Here is a 21,461-nt window from a genome sequence, read left to right on the forward strand (position 1 = left end):
TAATTTCAATAGTCTCACTAGCCAGAATTGAAAATTTCAAGAGATTTCACATACTAGTGACTTCAGATACCAGTTCTGGTATTGCTTTGAAGCAAAGCTCAACCCCAAAATCTACCTATGATCTAAAATACTAAATCTTCAAGTAATCTGTCTTCTGAACTACAATTTTCACCAAACAATCACTGACTAAAGACACATTAGTTGGAGGGAGCCTCTGGGGATCATCTAGCCAGCCTCCTGCTCGATGTGTGTACTGCCAACACTAGGTCGGTCTAACTCTGACTTTGTCTAGCTAAGTCTTGAAAACCTCTGGTGATGGAGATTTTACCGCCTCTCTGCTCTCTGGGCAACTCAGTCCAGTGCTGCATTACCCTTCCAGTGAGAAAAATTTTCCTTGTGTTCAACAAAAACCTCCCAAGCAGCAATCTGCAGCTGCTGTCTCATTATAGCATCTGCCACTATGGGGAAAAGTTTGGCTCTATCATCTTTGTAATTCCCCTCTCCATTGCAGTAAGGTGCCTTACATCACCCCTTAGCCTTTTTTTTGCCAGATAAACAAGTCCTCAACCTCTCCTCGTAGTTCTCTCCTTGTTGATACCATCAAGAGCTACTGCTGTGTTACCAGTAGTGAAACATGAGTACATCTGACCACTGATACACAAAGGGGCGTGTGCCTCTGTACGTGTGGGGAAATCACAGAAATATTTCAACACCTGCAAGTTTGATTTTCTCCTATAGCCCTTTAAATTACTTTGAGCATAATATGCATTTAAAATAAACCATATTGTGTCAAAATATTTCCAGGGCTTGCAGACATACATGCATATAAATTCTTTGGCATGATCAAAGCAAATACAGAGGTTCTTAATCCAGTAGGATTAAACAACATTTCACTGGCTGAATCTGTTCTGCTCCTTCACAGAACAGCTGCGCAGAGCCACCGTATCCTGTGCACTGCTGTTGGGAGATTTACCAAACACATGCGAGTGAAACCATGTTTGTTAAAAATATTATAGACTGGTTATAGGTTGGTAGAATTTGCTCAAAGTAAATGTTCTTTTGGTGTGGATTGAACCAGCACATATACAGCCTTACTTTAGTTATGGTCTAGTGACAGTGATAGCCAACTGGGGCCAGCCCTGTCTTCCATCATCCATGTTTTGCTTGGATAGAAGTCAAGTACAGCTAATTTTGAACACATTCGCAAGGCAAGCCTCCACAAGCTGCATTTGGGACAGGTGACAGATGTTGCCCACAGCTGCCTCCTGTAATACAGAAATCAGCAAATTGGAGACAAACAAGGTCTCCTGTTCTTTCCTATGCAGAACACCTACAAAGCAAGAGTGTTTTATTGGCTCCAGGTGACTCAGCTAGGCTGAAGTATGTGACTCGTTCATCTCTCAGACTTATAAGAATTAGGCCATCACAACCAGAGATGAGTTTATCTGTAATCTTTTAGTCTGAAAAATCTCACATCTCTTTGACCTCTTCAGGAAGAAAATGAGGTTTATCTATGATTGGACAGGGTGCTACATAATTTCATCTAGGCTCCCTTTCCCACAAAAGGTTGGACCAGGTGATCTTTTGAGGTCCCTTCCAACCTGGGCTGCTCTACAGTATTCAAAGGAAAGGGCTATCACCCTCTTCTCATCAGTGGATGCCAGGTTAATTGTTGGAAAAGAAGTTGCTTCCAAACAGCAAAGCCTGCATTTGGTCAGGTTCAAGACATATACTGCAAACATCTCTAAACCAATTTTCCCATCTCATATTTGCCTTTATCTTCCCATACTTTCAGTGCTCCTTTTGAAACAAAATGTATCCTCTTCCCTTTGAACAAGCACACCCTTCAACCCCCCTCTCTACCTTTCCTCATTCTATTATTCTTGGTCCCTTTACATTCAGTTTGTCCCTCTTCCTCCACACAATTCACTCCTGTATCCTAACCCTTCTTGAAACCACACAATTCCCCTCTCCATACACACTGGTAGGTGGGTTGTCTCTCTCCTCGCACTTGTTCTCACTCTTCTTCTTTCGATGAATAACCAAGTGAGTCCTGCTCAGTTGTCAAGAGTAAAAAAAATCCCACCAAATCGACAGTTCCTCAGGTCCACACCCATGACATCTTCAGCAAATACAGCAAGATGGCCTGTCTCTTCTCTTCCATTGAGATTTGGATGGTGATGTATTACTGAAAGCCTATCCATACCTGATGCAGGCTGTAGGATCTTTCCAGCACACGCAGATCATCCTCTCCCAAATACTTGTGTAGGAAACAACCTGCTCACACACACCAGAGCCTGACACATGCCTGTCCATGGGCAGCACAGAGAAACTGGGATGCCCTGTGGGATGGTGCTGCAGGGGACAAAGGAAGAGGGAATCTGTTTTCTGCATCTGAAGGTAGTACTACATTTAAGACTGCCCTTCAATTTCTGAGGCTTGCCAGCCAGCAGGCTCCTCAAGGGTGAAAGCTGGTATATTCCCCTGAAATAGGAAATAAAGTGGAAAAGAAAGGGCCTGATATCTAGATACTGCAACCCCCCACCCCCACCCCACATATCTACATAGCGTGCTGGGGGAAAAGGTACTGTCAAAAGGGAAGAAGTGTTTTTAGCTGTGTGTGCCACTCAAACTCTACCCATGTTCCTGCACTTTTCTTGGTCCTGGTATTAAAGAAGTGCCTTCAAAAAAACCCTGTAATCAATAGATGCTCTTGGGCTTCTTTTGGGGCCACTGCTGGAATTCAAGTAAAGGATGTATAGCACTTTCAAAGGCACTTTCATATATTCTGACCTCTCAGCATAAAAAGTAACAAACCCAACTACAGGGATTCAGATCTGGTGGACCCTGGCTTCATTCCAGTACCTCTCAGGCTACTCAAATTGCAAACACGAAGTAACATGTTTTTCTCCCCTTAAGGGCAAATCAGACAAAGCTGATCCAATTCAGCAGGAGTCCAAAAGTATTTATTATTGAGTCATTCCAAATCCCACTCAGAGAGGGACCATGAATATTCATTTTTGTGTGCATGCACAATTTTAAATTGGCATTGCTTTAACATTAGTGAAACATGTTCTTGGTTTAATTGAACATAATCTATTCCCTAACAAAAAAAATATGCTATTTGGGGTTCAATAAGCCTATCCAGAGTTGACTGTACAAAAAAAAAAAAAATTAGGGGAAGAATATACTTAAGGATAAAAATTATTCAAACAAAGAGTGTATTTATTGGTCATCCTCAAAGACTTGAAAACATTTGCAGTATTTGCTTTCTGTACCTTGCTGGCAGTTCACGCAGGGCCAGCGCTTACAGATGGACAACCTGGGAGCAGCATGAAAAATTTACACGTGCCAGAACTGAGCAGAGCTTTGCAACTTCCATTTGCCAAAGGAAATGTTTTTAAATACTGAATGTGATATAAAAAAGATGTAGTGATGAAAAATAAACTATCTGCAACAATACCATCTAACTGAAAGGTCTTTTTCCTTTTCCTTCTATAGAGAAGAAATCATTGCCAATGCTAATAACTGTAGCTTGTACCATTAAAAAGACAAAACTACCCTTACTTCCTTTCTTATTGTCTAGGTATTTCTCTTAAATACTTATTTCAACACAAAATACACTGCTGTTTGGTTCTTATACCTTATAATGAAGTGTCTGAGCTTTAAGAATCATCATGGAACTTTTTTAAAAATAGTGGGAATTTTACTGCTTAAACAAACACCCTCAGACAAAAAGATGTAAACTTATTACCCAAACTGCCAGAAATTATAAGACTATGTTCTTAATTAAAAAAGTGCAAAACATTGGTAGGATAAATTAGCTAGGATGCAATTGCAAAAGATCAGTACTGTCAGTCCAGTGAGAGAATGACTGTAGAAGAATTACGCCTTAATCTCTCGAGACAGATTTGATGGTCCACACCTAATGGGACAAAGCTCAGTACAAATTCCCCTCAAAACCACACGTTTAAGGGAATGGGGCGGGGGGGTGCGAGCAAGCCGGGGGGAGAGAGCAAGCGCAAGCGAGCACAAGCACATACTCAATAGGGCATGTGGAATAGGTTCAGAGCAGGTTCATCATCTCAGCCAAAAGCATCAAACACTGGGCTAAGAATTCCCAATTCCTAAAAATTATCTAAAAATCATTCAATCCCACTAAGAATTCTATTCATCTAATTTGGAAGTTAAGCATCTCATCTCTCTCACTCTGCCAAGAAGAAATCACCATACGAGAAGTGATAAATTCAGCAGGCTTTTATAACTTCCCTCCATAGCTGCACAGGGAAGGCATAGAAACTCTGACCCCAAGTATTTTAAACTCAGGGATGGTTGTTGGTCAGGGCAGCTTTGGCTTTAGGAAATGCTCACTCCGTGCCAAAGATGACAACTGTCTGTCTGTCCCTAATCTCAGCAGAGCAGCACATGAACTGCCCAACAAATTCAAAGGCAGCCCAAGTATGAACTACTCAACTCATTAACTATTAACTATTGCTCCCTATAGACGTACTGATTCTTCACTTTGGAGAGAACAGCCCATGCATAATAAATAATGATTGTCTTTGTTGTTTTGAAAGTGAAAGGTTAATTCAGCCATGAACTAATAAAACTATATATAACACGAATTATCCATCAATAAAATGCAACAGTATTAGTGGAAGTTTCAAAGCCCCAAAACCACGGTAAAATGGGTGACAATAGAGGTTCATCTTATATGCAGTGCTGTGGTTTGCAGGACCGTTACCTACATTAGGTATTTCTGGGGACAAACACATCGCCTTTTGGAGGCTTGCAATGCATCTTGAACATTTATAATTCTCGATGAGGAGCACTAATGCATTATTAATAACAGCAGGTGGGTAACTTCATTTACAGAGCGATGAGACTTGTTCCCTCTGAGGGGAAGGACTGGATGGATACAAAGCTAACACTCAAGTGACTATGGACGACAGCAGAACTGCTTCCCAACTACTGTGCGTTGTTAGCACATGAAGGATTTTATTTCTTAAGCTGCTCACAAGCAGCTATCAAGGAGAAAAAAAAAAAAAAAAAAATCACAGCCAAGTGAAAATGCTCTCCTGTGCCAGTAACATTGTAAAGCTATGGGAAGCAAAGAAGCAGGGGAAGATAGCCAGGTTGTAAAATGGAAAGATACAACTAGCAGGAAGTTCCAGGGTTTAGGAGCAAACATCGTGAAGTTTACTATCCCCTGTAGAACAACAGCAAAACGCCAATATAACTAGCAAGGAGATGGAGAAATTTGCTTATGAGCCCAGTAACACTCATTATTAAAATATTAGCAGTGACTACCTTTGAAAAGGCTCTCAGCTACTCACACAGTAGAAAAGCAAATGATAACAACTCTACATACATCTTGGTGGTAATATAAGGAACAAGACAGTGACTTCCAACAGTCAGATTCCACCATCAACTCATCCATAAAGCCTGGCACTGTGTCACTGAAGAGGTGGTTTGTGCACAGGCGGAGAACAATAAAAAACATGTTTGAATGTATAAACAAAGGATAAAGCACAATAAAAGTAAAGTGGTATTATGTAAATCTGCCATAGCTTTCGCACTAATGCAGCACTCTCTTCTGATCTTCTCATCTCAGCAAGAAAACTAGAACAAAACTAAACTCCAGAAGTATAAACTGATTAAAGGCAGACAAGAGGGGGATTTACAAATGATATGTTTTAAAGACTGACTATTTATTTTAGAAACAAAAGCAAGAAGGGATTATAGATGTATAAAACAAATAGAATGGAAATTAACTAAGCTCCTCATGCACCCTGTTACATAAGAAAACCAAGGGGCAATTTAACATGAGGCAGCACATTTAACTGATTGTCAGGAGACCTTTTCTAATGCTATCTATAAATCAACCCGTAGAATTCTCTACCACAAGATATTATACAGACAAATTTTTTCAGCAAGATTAAAAAAGGATTATGTGTTTATATAAGGAAGAATAACATATGTAGCTGCATTAGTCAGGTTTAAAAATAACAAGAGTGAGCAATTATCATGCTTCAGGACACAAGCTGATCAACAGCAAGGATCAGGAAGATATTTTTCCCCTGATGGGACAGCACTGCAGATTTGGCCAGATAACAATTTCAACTTTCCAATGAAAAATTGTCTACAGTCACAGGAGGGGTGCAGAATAGGATGAACAAGTTTAAGAACAATAATAAAACCAAGGAAATGGAGAGGATACCACAACAGGGATACATTGATAATACATCTATTAATAAAATGTATCATAAGATGGCATGTACTTTGCATGATATGCAGTCAAAAGTACTAAAGGAATCAAATTTCCAAGTCACTGGGAATCATACTAAAAAATTCATGAAGAAACAAGAGCTACCCGATAGCTGGGGACAGCTACATCAGCTTTTCAGATCCCAGTTCAGCAAGGTGTTTAGCATGGATGCAACTGGGAGCAGAGCCCGGCTGCCTTCATGGGAGCTGTTCACATCAGGCACTAGCACAAGAGCATCCTTAAAAGCCCCTATCCAGGAATTAAGGAATAAAGGTCAGAAGTCTATCTAGAGAACAACAAAACAACAGTGATAAACAATAAATAAGAAACAGGTCACCCAAGTCTATCAGAGTGTTTAATGAAACAACAGTTATCGGCTGCAGCCAGTGAAGTACATGGAGAAGTGATGGCCTCCAGCCTACCTCACCAGGATTCGAGCAGCTGCATTTTTGTCTTTCCCTCACGTCAGGAAGGAGGCAGCAATTTTTGTGACCCCGGCTCTTTAATCCCCTGGCACACAGCCAGTAAGCAGCCCAACACTTCAGAATACCTTTTGATAACACAACATACATACTAATTAGAAAAATTAATGGAAATGAGCTTTGTCAAAGCTAGTAACACAAACCTGAGAACTGGCTGCAGGAATATCTAAAAAGAGTGGTTATGACAAGTGATGAGGTATCAAGGTAGAAGAAAGGGTCCAATGGGATGTGGTGGGGATAGTGGCATGACTGCTTCTGTTTAACATCTTTGTTAATGATCTGGAAGAAAAGTTAAACAGCACATTAATTACACTGAGCTATATTAAATTAGGAGGTGAAGCAAGGGCCAGGGAGGACAGAGAAATAACACAAAGGGTTGTGAGCAATTAGAAACTGATAACACACATTCCTGTGAACTTTAGTACCAGAACTTGGAGAATCAATTGAAGGGAATTAAAAACAGAAGAGCAAGAAAAGTGATAAAAGGGCCAGAAAGACTGATTTGCAGAGGATGCACTAATTAAACTCTGCATGACTTGACTAAGCCATGGTTTGGAGGTAAAGAATAGGATGAGTTGGTGCACATTTAAACACTATTAAACCAAGGATGATTGGAATGTGACCAGTGTTTATAGCCGTATGCATTCATAGTTCCCCTACGTTAATTGCAGGGGAATTAGATAAAGTCAAGTTTACACCAAACATGAGAAAAATGTTCCTGCTGTTCGAGGTCCACCAGACAGTGTCAAAGACTGAATATATCCGTCATCTGACTCAATGTTGAAGTTTGATGCAATGAACAAATCCACTTTGGCAGAAAGATATTGTGAAGGTTATAGAGCCCATGAACAGTATTACCCCAGAAAAAAGATATGGATGAGAACTTGGTGAGCAACCTAGAGATAGCAAATCACCCATTTATGCCTTCCGGCAACATCTGCAGAATAATAGCCAGCATACCTAAACCATCACATCACAGGCAAATGATAAAAAATGAAAGCAGATTCAAATGTGTTACGGTAAGAAAAGAGTGGAAAGTGGAAGGAAAAATGTTAATCTTACAATAGGGAGGACAGATTTGAGCACAGCCAGTTTTTCATGAAGGATGCTGCGATGCCTCACACTAAGGTAAATCAACAATTCCATCTCTGCATTGGCGCTGACGCAGAATTAAAAAGATGTACTTGTATGCCATCAGGTCACATGGCCAGAAAAGATCAGACTTGTTCTAACCTGGCAGCATGACGGTAGTGGAGCTGTGCTCTGGAGAAGCAACAATCTTGCTGACTGCATAAAAGATGAGGCTGGGCAGCCGTGAGATCTCATCAAGCTGTGACCTTCACTTAGGCTGGCTGCATTGTCTTCTGTTCCATTTAGCAGTACTCTTAAAGAGCAGAGAGGCAGACAGTATTTCTATAGATCTAATTATATTCTTGACTAGAAACAAACCAAGGCAGGCAATCTGTAAGTATCAGTCTTCCCATCAAATGCACACAGGGTTCCTATAAAAATCATTTTATTTAGTTCAAAGATTGTGTTCTGGCTTTCCTATCTCATTTGCACTTGTTTCTTTGCCTCTTTCTTGCCTTTTTTCCTAATAGCCAGAAGACATGGATGAATCATATATTATTTGTAATAACAACTCACTAACAACCCTACCCCAAAGAAGCAAAAATTGGAGAGCACAATGAGAGTCTGAAGAGTGGATTAGCAATTCCTCTCTATCCTGCCACTGCAGGAGGTTTGAAGATTTTGATAATCTCATATTTACCCTGGTCCCTCAATTCCAATGCCAGAGCAATGAGAGAATATGGTCAGTTGCCGCAGTGCTGCCGGGGCTCAACAGTGCAACAGTAGGGAACGGGATGCACTGAGACTGAGACACTCTGCCAGGACATAGTGTGTGTGGGAAGGGAAAAGCTGGTTTCTCGCCCACCTATGCGTCACGATGCCTACTTCTAGCCAGTTCTGTATGCCTTCCTATTTGTTGAGTCAAATATTATTCATTATTAAAAATATGACTTTTCCTATATATGCGTATCTATAAACAGCACACATCTGTCTATATGTGAGAAGACACATGCTTCCTCATCTCAATTTTCCTACCTTTTGTGCCTTTCTGTTCTCTCTCAATATTCCTCCCAGATATGCTTGGAAATTGTCAAACGGCAATAACACAACAGAACATAAATGTAGACTTATGTTTTAACTGCAGACAAGAATATTTGGGGAAATGTGGAAGAAAAAGAAAGGACAAGCACCAAGAGCTCCTATCTCTATGTATGCCTTGTGCTGTGCAATGTCAGCATCAGCAGAATACACTTCATTCCCCTTGGTGGGAGATAAGCAGTACAAACACGTTGCACATGCTGGTCCATGTAGTGGTTAGTCCCGAGAAAAAGTATGTTTGTAAGAACTGAAATTCTACTTTTCACACAATAGTAAATTTAAACATATGTCTTTTCCTCCAGTGCACACGCAGGAGGTACAATGGCTAATTTCCTGAACTTTACACGTCAGCCCCTTAAAATAAATCCTTCATTGACCACTGCCACTGAAAAGACTACTTAAAAAATGTCTCATCAAGGAAATGTTCGCTTAAAGGCCATTATGCTGTTATGAATCAAAATTCCAGATGCTAAACAAATGCCAATTAGCAGTATTAAAAAAACAGATGCCCCGTTCTGAGTGAGTACCACTGCCTGGTGTTAGAAAGGAAAAAAAACTGCACAGTACATGCTGGAAGCCACTGTCCTATTGAGAAGACAGCTTTTAAATAGCTTTTCTGAGAGGCAAACTTAAAAAGCTGTAAAAGCAACTTATTATGAAAGTCTCAGCATAATTTTCCATCAGTATGGAAGAAGGTTAAGCTGTCCCCTGCCTTAAGCTGCTTTATTTTAGAAATCCTAGCAGTGAGTAGAAGAGGTATGGCACAGAGTCAGGTCCATGGAAAGAATAACTGAGACAGCACTACACTGCAGCTACCTATAGCCCTCCAACCTATACTGTAGGTGTCAATGTTTGGAAAAACAAAAACGCAAGTTCTCTTATTATTAATCTCCTTTATATGTACAATAACTCCCTGTCAAATAAAGGTGACCTCACACACACACATGCACAAATTTAAAGCCATTACAAGCACCCCTTACATCCTTCACTTGAAGCTCAGACCACTGAGCTGAGACTTCCACAAGGTGCCCAAGTCATCTTACCTACTTCTGAGAGCTGGGAAATTCTTAATATAAATCAAAGGAAGAAACATGATTCCTCCCCATCTTATCATCCACTTATTAGAGGTGTGCCAATCCACAAAGTTAACAGGGTATTTTATTTCAGTAGTTTTGGCTTGAGCTCATCTGTATTCTTAGGCAATCTGACTTCTAATTGCAGCTTGCTCTTTTAAAGAGATCAGAAGTTGGCACGTTTTAAAACGGAATGATCTCAGCCCCCACCTGCACCACAACCTGCTAAGGAGTAACAGCATATAAATGGGCTATTCAGAGCAAAACCTACAAAGCCAGAAGCCTTGTCCCTATGAGAAAGACAGGAGGGTGCATTATGCTCCTGGGTATACAGGTGGCCAGGCAGACAAAGAAGCATAATACCAGCTACATGTGGCACAAATAGCTTCTAGTTTTTTTGCTGGTTTATGCCCAAGAAAGGCAGCCATGTATTGCTTCCTGAGCCTATTTGCCAGAGTCCTAAAAGCCCAATACCCTGCCAGGGGAAATGAGAAACATTCTGCAATGTTCTTGTTTTGAAAGGGAGCAGGAGCTAAGAAGTATTAGAGAGCTATTAGAGAAGAATTAGACAAACATTAAAACATCACTTAAAAGATAGGATCAACATTAAAAAAAACTGTACAAAAATGAGGAACAAACTAAAAAGGAGGCATATAAAACAAACAATACAGATAGTAATCAACACTTCTGATATGGAGCTTGCAGCTGTTAGACGAAGACTATGACAATGCATGTATACATAAAGGCTAGGGCAATTACTTGTAGATGAAGACAAAGAAGACAGAGAATTTCTTATAAATGAAGATGAGAATAGCTAGGACTTTTGAAGGCTCTCAGAGTTCAGAAATCCTCCTGGAACTGTGTGGACCATGGGTTCAGCATAAAAGTCTCAGAACTTGACATAACAGAATATTCTTGTGACAACTTCTCATGCAACTAGACCAAGACCCTTTTTTCCCCAAGTACCACCCAGAAAACAGGTCATTGAAGTGATAAAGGGTAGTTCATAGAATCACAGAATAGCTGAGGTGGGAGGGCACCTCTGGAGATTGTGTAGTCCAACCCTCCTGCTCAAAGCATGGTAAACTAGAGCAAGGTGCTGAGGACTGTGTGGCCAGTCTGCTTTTGAATGTATCATCAGTGATGGAGACTCCACAACCTCTCCAGCCAACCTGTTCCAGTGTTTGATCATCCTCACAGTGAAAAAAGGTTTTTCTTATGTTTAAATGGAATTTCTTATATTTCAATTTGTGCTCACTGCCTCTTGTCCAAAGAGCCTGGCTCCGTCGTCTTTATTTCCTTTCATCAGGTATTTATACACATTGCTAAGATTTCCCTCAGTGCTTTCTCTTCTCAAGGCTAAGCAATATATTCTGCTTTAACTGCTACTTCAGATATTTTTTGAACTAGAGGAAAATGTGATTCATGGTCTTTCAATAGACATTGGAAGTTCAAGTTTTGTTCTGACAAGAAAGCCTTTACAAAAGAAATATTCTTCACAATGAGGATAGTCAAATATCAGAACAGGTTGTCCAGCAAGGCTGTGCAGTATGCATCCTTCAAGGTTTTCAACACCTGATTGGAGAATGCCCTGAGCAATCGGATATAAGTTGGTCCAGCTTTGAAGAGGGGGATAGATCAGAGACTTCTGGAGGTCCCTTCCAATCTATATTATTCTATGACTCTGAAAAGGGACCAAGTATGGATACCCAGTATATTCACTGCTTCCTTGGTCCCTTTTTCAATTCCAATAAATCACAAGTTTACAGGTTTATTTTTAAAATGACACAATGTAGAATTTAATAAAAAAAACAAGTTTCACACACGTTTGGATCTAAAGTGAGCTAGGAAGTGTGCTTAAGAGATGCGTGCTGTCTAAAGCAAAGCAAGAACATATACACCAAGGTACAAAAATGGTACTCATGTCCATAGAGAAATATACAAAAAACTTGATGTTCACTAGATAATTCTTCTTCTGTTTTTCCTCAGGTTTTAAAGTAGGCAGATTACTTGCCAAAAATAGAGGGGTATGAAAATACTTGCAATATTAAAGTTAGGTATTTTAAAACATGAACAAATATTGTTAAAAAATTACAGAGCACCTCATTTTAACTTGAAGCATTTGTCCTCAGTCTAATAATAGAAAGGCCTTTGTGCTCTTGGATGCACTGACCAAAGAGTGATACAAACAAGAAAATCTGGACTCTAGCTGAAAATGTCTCATGCAGACTCACAGCCAACCAAACTCTTGACAAAAAGTGAATAGCTAAAGAGCAATGAAGACACCTGCAGAAATTTCATCAGCTTCCGAATAAACTATAAAGCCATTTCAATTCTCTATGGACTTCAGTGGCATGAGGGAAAATAACATGCTATCGCCAACCTAAATGAACTTTTTTCCTAGTCAAAATTGAATACGTAATGCAATCCCTGGTGGCGACTTCAAAAGTATTTATATAGGTCGCTGCCCACATTAACACTGATAAGTTTCACTATTTGCAACTTTAGATCAAGGCAAGGCAAATAAGCAAGTTATGGATCTACCAGAAATCTCATTGATAATACATGACAGTTGATAGCAATACTCCCCCCCCCCCCCCGAGCTTAGTTGTACACTGTGATATTTTCATGTCCTCTTCCTATGCAATGACACTTACTGGCACTTTGAAAGGAGAAGTATTTGAAGCATCCATGGAGTTGGTTTTCTCAGAGGTGCTGGTCCCAGAGATGCTCCGTCTGCGAGGAGATCTCTCTGCTGGGACCTCTAAGGAAGAGAAGAAAAAGAAGGTGAATGGATGCCGGGGGGTGGGGAATAGTCAGGTTTTATGCTCTGTAGGACAGACGCCTCAGCAAAGTTTCAAGTGCATTACTAAACTGCTGAATTACACTCACCTATTTTTCTACGTCTTATTTACTTACTAAATCACAATGGCATTGCCACTGACAGATTCAAGGTTGTGAATCTGACTTGATTGTAGGCAATAAAAATAAAAAAATGCTGGTAAAGATCAATACTCAAACATATTTAGTACTCTATTACTGTTTGTGAGATAGTATTCAGAGAACTTTATTTTTTTAATTTTTTTTTTTTACATAAGCAATGCAGTAATTAACAGATAACTAAAATCAAGACACAGGGAAGCTCAATTTTAGTCACAGCTGAACACAATTTGAGAAAGGTCAAAGTTCGGTCTTATGTGATCACACTACTTGCTCAAACCATGCAACCAGCAGAAGACTCATCAACTGCCCAGGTAATATGACACATATATCTCTGCAGATAAAAAAAAATAGGTCAACTTCTCCTCATTCTGGCAATATGACCTTACTAAGATATGACTTTGGCATCTTAAATCCATGCAGGCTGATCTGATGAGCACAAATATTCATAAAAGATGCACTTATCTTTTTCTGGTATAAATATTAGAATAATAGCATAATAAAGTATATACACTATTAAAAATCTCTACACAAACACACATATACTGTACATATATGCATTTTTATATAAAGCTAGATACACATACATATAGATACCTTTATCACAACTGCTGCCCATCTCCAGCTCAATTGCCAGACTTAAAGGAATCCAGCTTCACAAAACATCCCCCAACACAGGGAGGGAAAAAATCACTTCCTAGCAGAAAGTCCATTGTTATCTTCCAAATCTTAAAGAAAAGGAGTAAGCCGTGACTCCAGATAGTGACATTTTGACTCCTGCCGTTTTCCTTTCAAGAGACAGATGCAGCTTAAACTTCCATTTCTGGCCGCCTGGCCCTGGGGATCCGTGCTACTTCCACTTAAGAGAAAGCTGGATCTCTCCGTTCCCCCTCCCTTTCCACAGCTTGCAGAGAGCAAGCGAGCAAGCGAAAAAGAAACACACAGGACTGCAGCTATTCAATCAATCGCTCCGACTGCACATCCTCATTAGTTACTTTCAGGCTATTAACAGACGCCCAACTGCCGGCTTCCCTCCGCTACAGAAAATTTCACTGTATATCCTGATTCACAGCAGAAAAAAGGTTTACAGAGATAGACTGCCAGCTGGTTCCACGAGAGCAGTGTTTCCCTCAAAATAACCGAAGAAAAAATGAGAAAAGCCTTCTTCAGGGATAACATTACTTGTGATATCTTTGCATACCGGATTTTGATTTCACCAGAGTTATAATACGTATCTCCCATGGATGCTTGAAGAATGACAAAATGGAGCATATTGAACGAGAGGCTAAGAAATCTGGACCCTGCAGTATTAGTGTCTCACATGGTAGATATTTATCTTTTAAAAAACCAAACTGCTAACATTCAGCCTCTCAATCTGCTTGTAACCATCGTGAGGAAAGAACTGCTAAGGGGGAGAACAGCCTCCTGAAGTGGGCAAACAAAGTCTAACACACAATGTAGCTACCACTGGAAAATGGGCAGGGCACAGCCGCTCGCTGCCAACCATGAGGACAATGCACAAGCCCTGCTTGCACCGACCAAGTAAATCACGGTCTGTCAAAGCTTGCAATAACTGTGATAGAGCAATACCACTTTCGGGGAGATTTCTCCTTCAGCTGATGAGCAGCATCGGGCACTTTCTCTTACAGCTAAGGAGGCATCGCCTGTTCCAGTGCTGGAGGGTAAGTCCCTGTCAGGGCACCTTTAGAGAACACAGTGCTTGGAGCAGGGCCAGTGCTAGACCAAGGTTTTTGAGTAATGGTCAGTCACACTATCGCAGGAGCCTTTGCAGAGGCTGCTAGTTTTATCTGAAGATGCGCTCTTTTATACTGCCAGCCTCCTCCCCCGGCCTCTACAAAGGGAAACTTATTTTCTGCAGCACCTGTAAGTACTGCTCTCCCAAAGAGAGCTGTATTACATTGGATTTAAATGATTGCTTCTGCTGTTCTCACTGTAAATGTAATGAAAGCAAATGGGAGTGATATATTCACTTGCAACTGGGGACTAAAGTGAGCACCTTTTATTTTACATCGAATAGTAATGCGTAACGTAATAGGTTTGGCTTTCTCCACTTCTCACATACAGGAAATCACATCAAAGCTCCTTCAGTAATTTAACACAGTCTGTTAACTTTGCTGAGTCATGAATGAAAACAGGAGCCTGAATTCCCCACTATTTTCAACAATAGGTTCTGCAGGAGTGGCAGTTTAGGAAAAAGTTTAAGTTTAAACCAAATGGAGTTGCAAAGCTACAACAAGGAACATGCCTGTCTCTCCTTGCCTTCCCTCTTCCCCTGACATCCACCCAGCAGCAATTTAAGTTCTCTGCAAATAAAACACTGAGATTCCACTGGTAAAATGAGTTTCTTCCACTCTCAGACCATCACAGAAGTGTACCAAATGGGAAAGGGAAAATGAAATATTCACAAGGTGCCTGCAATGAACTAAAAATAAAACTACCTTTCCCTCTCTTCTCCTTCTAAAAAAACAAGAGCAAATAAACAACATGCTCAGTCCCCAGGAAAAAGAAGACCTAGATATAGCAAAATTGTCAAGATATGTTAACTGGAAATCAAAAGCTAAAGCAACCTGCTATGATGCCTGCAGAATGGTGTTTTTGCTGAGTTGTGTAAAAAAATCTATACTGTCACCACCAGGCAAAAAATGAGACGGTTCCCTCCCCTGCTCCACAAGTAATGCTAGAGGCTACTCTTGCATAATCTTCACCTGCTGTAAAAATCGATGCACCTCTCGTCGGCTTAGTATTAAATTACAACTGCCTTCTCCATTGCTCGCTCTCAGGGACCGACACTACAGATAAATCACATTGTTTCTATAGATAAACAATCTGAAACCCTTTTCATCTACTCTCAATTTCTGGGAAGAAAAGAAAATGAGGAAAAAAAGAAAAAAAAAAAGGATAGACAGATCCTCCCCCTTTCAACCTTAAAAAAATAATCCATCAAACAAATGAGTTGTAAACATCCCTGTAGGACACTTTTAATTTATCACCTCATATATTGGTGATATGCAGTAATATTTATGTAAATAAATATTTACGCAAATATTTACACACTACATAGAAATAGTCAGTTACAAATTAGCTGAGCCAATTACTCAGCAATGGCAGACGCCTCTGAAGAGGGAACTGCCCAAGGATACAATGAAGGTAGGTCTCTTTTCACATCTTCATATTGCGCCACTCTACCCTCTGCAACACCAAAGCTTGTTTTGTTGGCCAGAAGGCAGGTTTGTGTAAGACAAGTGCCACTTACTACTATGAGTAGTGGTGATGATTGACCTCCTTGGAAGGCAACCATCTTGGCCACAGCGGCATAGCCTCAATGACCTCCAGTCAGGATGCGGCTCTCGGACTCGATCTGAATTTCCTATTGCTGGGTGCTCTGGCCACTTGAAATCTGAAACCTTGCTGTTGTGGGAATTTGTATTCTACCGTGAAGAGCTTTTTCTTAGGGTGGGAGAAGTAGAGATGAAACAAACCTCCCAGCTTTGCAGGACAGTGCTTGCTACTCTATCTCTATTTTTCTGAATTAGAAATGGATTGGAGAGGGGCAGGGTAAACTATCAGGAACAAAGAAACATCCTCAGGGGTTAGTGTGAAAAGAATGAAGTTACTGAACTTGCAAATAAGGTCACGGAAACAAAGATTACAGGGCTGTCCATGATTTTGCAAAGGGCAGTGCAATGAAAGTACTGCACAGTTTCAGTGGAACTTGCATCAAGACTGCGGCACCTTCCAGACTGGGCATGTGTCCTCCCAGGACTGGCAAGAACATCTCCAGATCTGAGTTCCTGCTTATGGAGTCCAGCAGGTGACTGTAAAGCAGTCCCCAAGACTTACCTGGAGATGCGAAAAAGGGGTAAGCACGCTGGCAAGCATAACTCCTGTCATTACTCATAAGGGGCTGGTACTGGTCTCTGTCACAGCGAACAACAGATCAGACCATCTACTCCAGGCTGGCAGGTCCCACACTTCTATAATAAAGTTCTCAGCCTGGTCATGTTCTGCAGACCAGCCTTTTATCAGTTGTGACTTTTAGCAGTTCATAATAGTCAATCAATCAAAAGTCACAGTCAATAATCAAAGTCACAATTTTATCAGTTGTGACTTTTAGCGGTTCATAACAACACATAGCTTAGCACTGACCAATTATCTGCTACCACACCCTTCGCTCTGATGTGCGAGAAAGATTTGGATTTGTGAAAGGCTACATTTACCATCCACTGAAAATAAAAATTGTACTACTGACAAAAAACTAATTAATATTTCTTTCCCAGGACACAGATTCTGTTGAGGGGGGGAAAAAAAAAATCCATCCTCAAATTCATTTTCCAGATATCTTTCTTTGGTATCTTTGTGTTGTCTTTACTAGGAAGGGGGCAGACTGCTGGTGTATATTACCTACTGGTTAGGAAAATAAAAGAAAGATATTATAATAAGATTTCAGGGATTGGGACTTCCTTTTGTTTTGTCTGCACACATCCTGATATGATGGTACCTTGGTCTGTGACGAGAGGGGATAGAGAATATGATTCATAAAAAGAATCAGTTCATTCTGCCTCTCAAGTCTAGCTTAATTACAGGCATTTGCAAAATACAAACCCAGTTCAATACAACCAATTACCTATCCAGAACCAAGCGTTCCCAAAGACTGCCTCTCAGGTGCCCTTGTATTAAAATATCCCCAGCTGAAACAAAACCAAACCCCACCCAAATATTTTCACCCCCTTTATATAGCTGCCTTGGCACTCCCCATGAGAAAATGGTAATTGCTGCTGGTCAGAGCATTAGCTGAACAATCAAACAATCCTGCAATTAGCCTCTTGTCTGAAGGAAGGATCAATAAGCTACACATACTATACCCCATTTTTTTAAACAAAATTTGTCATTGTTTTAAATGTTGTAGCACTCATGCAGCAATAGCTACCACAGTGGACAAACAACCTAAATATTTACTTTTTAGCTATGCAATTTTAGGAATTCATCTGCCTGGACAGGTTATTGCACATTTCAAATATGGTAATGCCTAGAGGCCTCTTACCAGAATGCAGCATGGCTAGACTAAGTACCGAATAGGCACCGTTTCTGCCCCAAAGAGTTTACAGTCTTAACTTGAAACAAGGCTCTATTAGAGTGTGATAAACCCTACACAGGAGTCAGGAGGGAAGAAGTACATTAAGAAAATAACCCTTCATGGGCCTCTGTGTGATTATTTATTCTTAAAATAAACTTATACTAAAGTAATTATCCCCAGATAAATAACCAAATTCTAGCAGGGGGAAAATAAAAGAGTATCTTGAAGAAAGAGTTGGGAAAAAAAAAATCTTAGTTATCGAACATTTGTAAGAACAGGAAAGACAAGTGTTTCTCTCAAAGAGGACAGACAGAAGAGACCCTACTGGGGATGTAGCAACAGACTAGAAAGGACTAAAGGATTTCAAGGCCTCCTTCAGCACTATTTTCTGCTCTGTCAAAAGGCCAATTACTCTTACGGATTAACTACAAAAGAAATCCAGAATAAAAACCTGCAGCACTTGACTTTTTGCGACTTAGTATTTCTTTTACAAACACACTTAAAGAAATAATAGGCTCAAATCTAAGCTTGGAATAGTTGGAGCACTTATGGGTTTGCCATTGACAGCTAGTTTTTGAAGATGTTATTCATAGATGTAACTACCAGTTGAGTGGTTTACTACAAACAGAGATTCAAGATTTGTTTCACGGACAACAGGAACTACAGAGCTTGTTTCTTAGTTTACAAAGACAGTACACTAAAACTTTTAGCTTGTAGGGCTTGAAAACAAACCACAACAGAGATACTGCCCTTCTACTCTGCTACATTTTTATTAACTATTTTCATTGTGAGTTGCTGGCCACCTACCACAGTGCATAAATAATGAAGGTGCTTGTTTCACCCTGATGGTTTGGTCTCCTCCTATATGCATATATTAAAAAAAAAAAATTAAACCCCAACATACATATATATGTAATTTAAAAAAAAAGTTTTATATGCATGAATGAATGTTCATCAAGTGGGAATACTCAGATGGGCTGCTAATTCAAGTACTTTCATTCCAAATAAACTACTGTGTTGAGCCTATTGAAAAGGGAGTATCTAATTCACTTTTAGAGCCTTTTAAAAATAAATAAGCATTTCAACAAGTACAAAAATTCAACATGCCCCAAGGCAGTTTATGATGTATCAGTACAGCATATACATTCAGTAACATTATGGCACTCACAACTTAGTTAAGACAGAAGAGACTATTTTTGTCTCATTATCTCTTTAGGGTTGTTTCAGAGTGCTCACGTGACAGCACTAATGAGAAAGAGATCTCTTTGGGTGCAGTCAGTATTTACTCATGGTTTCTTCTACCTTGGTGAAAATACATACCAGCTAACAAAATTAGCGACAGTAATAAAAAGCAGAAAGATAGTGTTAGGAGATATGTAAGAAGGAACAACAAGAAATGTCTGAACAGCATCTTTCAGATGAGTATTTCCTAATGAAATAGGAAGCCACATATAAAAATAAATAGAAATGTTAATGTTTTATCTTGGAGTAAGCATTCTCTCTCATTTTACTCGCTTGGGGAGAATTCAGACATGGGCCCAATTCACAGACAGTCATAAAAATTGAATTAAATGCCTATGTAAGAAGCTTAGGGTAAAAGCAAACTCAAAAAACCCGATCTGTTTTAAGTCCTGAAGTCCAAGTTCGTGTTCTGACTAAAATACATTATGCAAATTCTAGAAGGTATAACTTAAAGGAGAAAATTGAAATTTGCAGTGATAGCTTTTCCACATTTATCAAGACAACTAGACAGGGGGGAAAAAGGCACAAGAAGATACACATCAGAGAGAATGCAACCAAGTCACAGTGTACTGAAGTGCACAAAAGCTACCAAGCCTGGAAAGGGAAATACAAAGGAAATTCTGCAAAGCTCACTGGCTATAGAACTCCATCATCCAACAACTGCTAGATACCAATTATGATCAAAACCTCTCCCAGTCCATTAGCAGGGATTTTAAAAGAAGATACTGTGCTTTAGTAGGGATTGAGTCAATCAGCCAAGTCTTGCAAGATGATCCAGGTAAATATCAAAGATTTTTAATTTACAGATAGGTAATTCTGTTGGTGTTAGGCACTTGCATTGTGCTGGCATATAAAAAAAGTGTAATTGAATCAGTGCCCAGTTCAGAAGGTGCATAAATGACAGTTTAAGTCACTTAAAAGACATTTAAGTCATTGATTCCTAAAGGACTTTACAGTCTGAAAGACAAGACCTAACATGCAAAGCAGATGAATACACAGAGGAGGCTGGACGAAAGGGCAAGAATATCATAGGAGAGAATAATCTTTGGCTTTCAAGTACTGACTCTCACAATTTCTTTTTGCAGAATGTTCTGAGGAAACTGTATGTGGCATTTAGTGAGTACAACATCAGCTGTTACTAGACTGATGCATTCACTTTGAGGTGGAGGAATGAATTCTCCAGCTCTGCAAATCTGAATCACAAATGAAACAGATACACGTCCCTAAACTGTTCAACATATCCTCTACATGATGTGCGTGGCCATACAAAATTTGGAATAGTTGCCCCTTTTTAACCTGCTCATGCATCAGCTTCTAAAGCCTCTTTTAATGGTTGACTCCACGCACAGCAATACAAATTGCCTGGACAACTGTGCCAACACAAAAGCAGACACAAGGAGCTACTGCACATGACCTGGAGATGCTGATGTCCTCGTTAGTTCCTAATGATCTTGGACTGCCCCTGCTAATTCAAATTACCTTGTGTTTGCTGCAGAGAGATTGCACACAGACAATTAACGCAGATCAGCTGATGCATGGTAACTTGTTCCCGCAATGTAATTTGTTTAGAGGCTTATGACTTAGACACACATTAGTATGATATCAATATTTATTATCCTCATTATTAAACAACAGCCTTAAGCCATGGCTTTCAAAACTGATCTTTTTACTCTCTGCGAAAGGTGAATCAAACCATTCTCTAAAAAGCGATCCTTTGGTCTGGTTATTGGGATATTCCCACAAGTGACCGGCTCTTGGGTGCACCAAAGATCGACAGCTCTTCCCTCCTCCTCTCAATGGGCCAGAAGGCTGCTCTAAGCTTCAGTACCTCTTGCTCACTATGGCAGGATTTTTGCCCTAAGCATTACGAATTATTGTTACGGTCACACAAAAAGAAAAAATCCCAAGGTACTGTAGACATCCGAGGGATGTCACTGAATCTGAAATATGGCCCCAGAGTTAAGACACCATTTGGGAATTGGTATCTCTTTAAGATAAAAGAAAAAAGATAATTTAAGTAAAAATATGTACTTGGAGGCAAAACCGGCTAGCTTAAATACCTCAGCTTTGTGACACCCTTCAGACTCCAGTCTGAATAAATAATTCCTGGTGTTTCTGGGGTAAGATTTGGGAGACATGTTGAGGACCTCTTGGCTTGGAACAAAATGTGAATGCAGGCATACGTGTAAGGG

General features: G+C 40.0%; 1 protein-coding gene across 8 annotated transcripts in view; it reads right to left on the reverse strand.

The window, feature by feature from the left end:
• RASAL2 (RAS protein activator like 2) overlaps positions 1–21,461 on the reverse strand; it is a 196,027-nt gene that overhangs the window by 43,357 nt on the left and 131,209 nt on the right. For 7 of the 8 annotated variants that reach the window (XM_052800962.1, XM_052800960.1, XM_052800963.1 and 4 more), the window contains one exon: positions 12,650–12,756. In XM_052800962.1, coding sequence (XP_052656922.1) covers positions 12,650–12,756 — 107 coding nt within the window. Of the gene's footprint in view, positions 1–12,649; positions 12,757–13,529; positions 14,280–21,461 lie in introns of those variants that run through there. The other variant, XM_052800966.1, reaches the window with a different exon arrangement.

The sequence above is a fragment of the Harpia harpyja genome, chromosome 11, assembly GCF_026419915.1.
Source record: "Harpia harpyja isolate bHarHar1 chromosome 11, bHarHar1 primary haplotype, whole genome shotgun sequence".
In the NCBI taxonomy this organism is placed as follows: Eukaryota; Metazoa; Chordata; class Aves; order Accipitriformes; family Accipitridae; genus Harpia; species Harpia harpyja.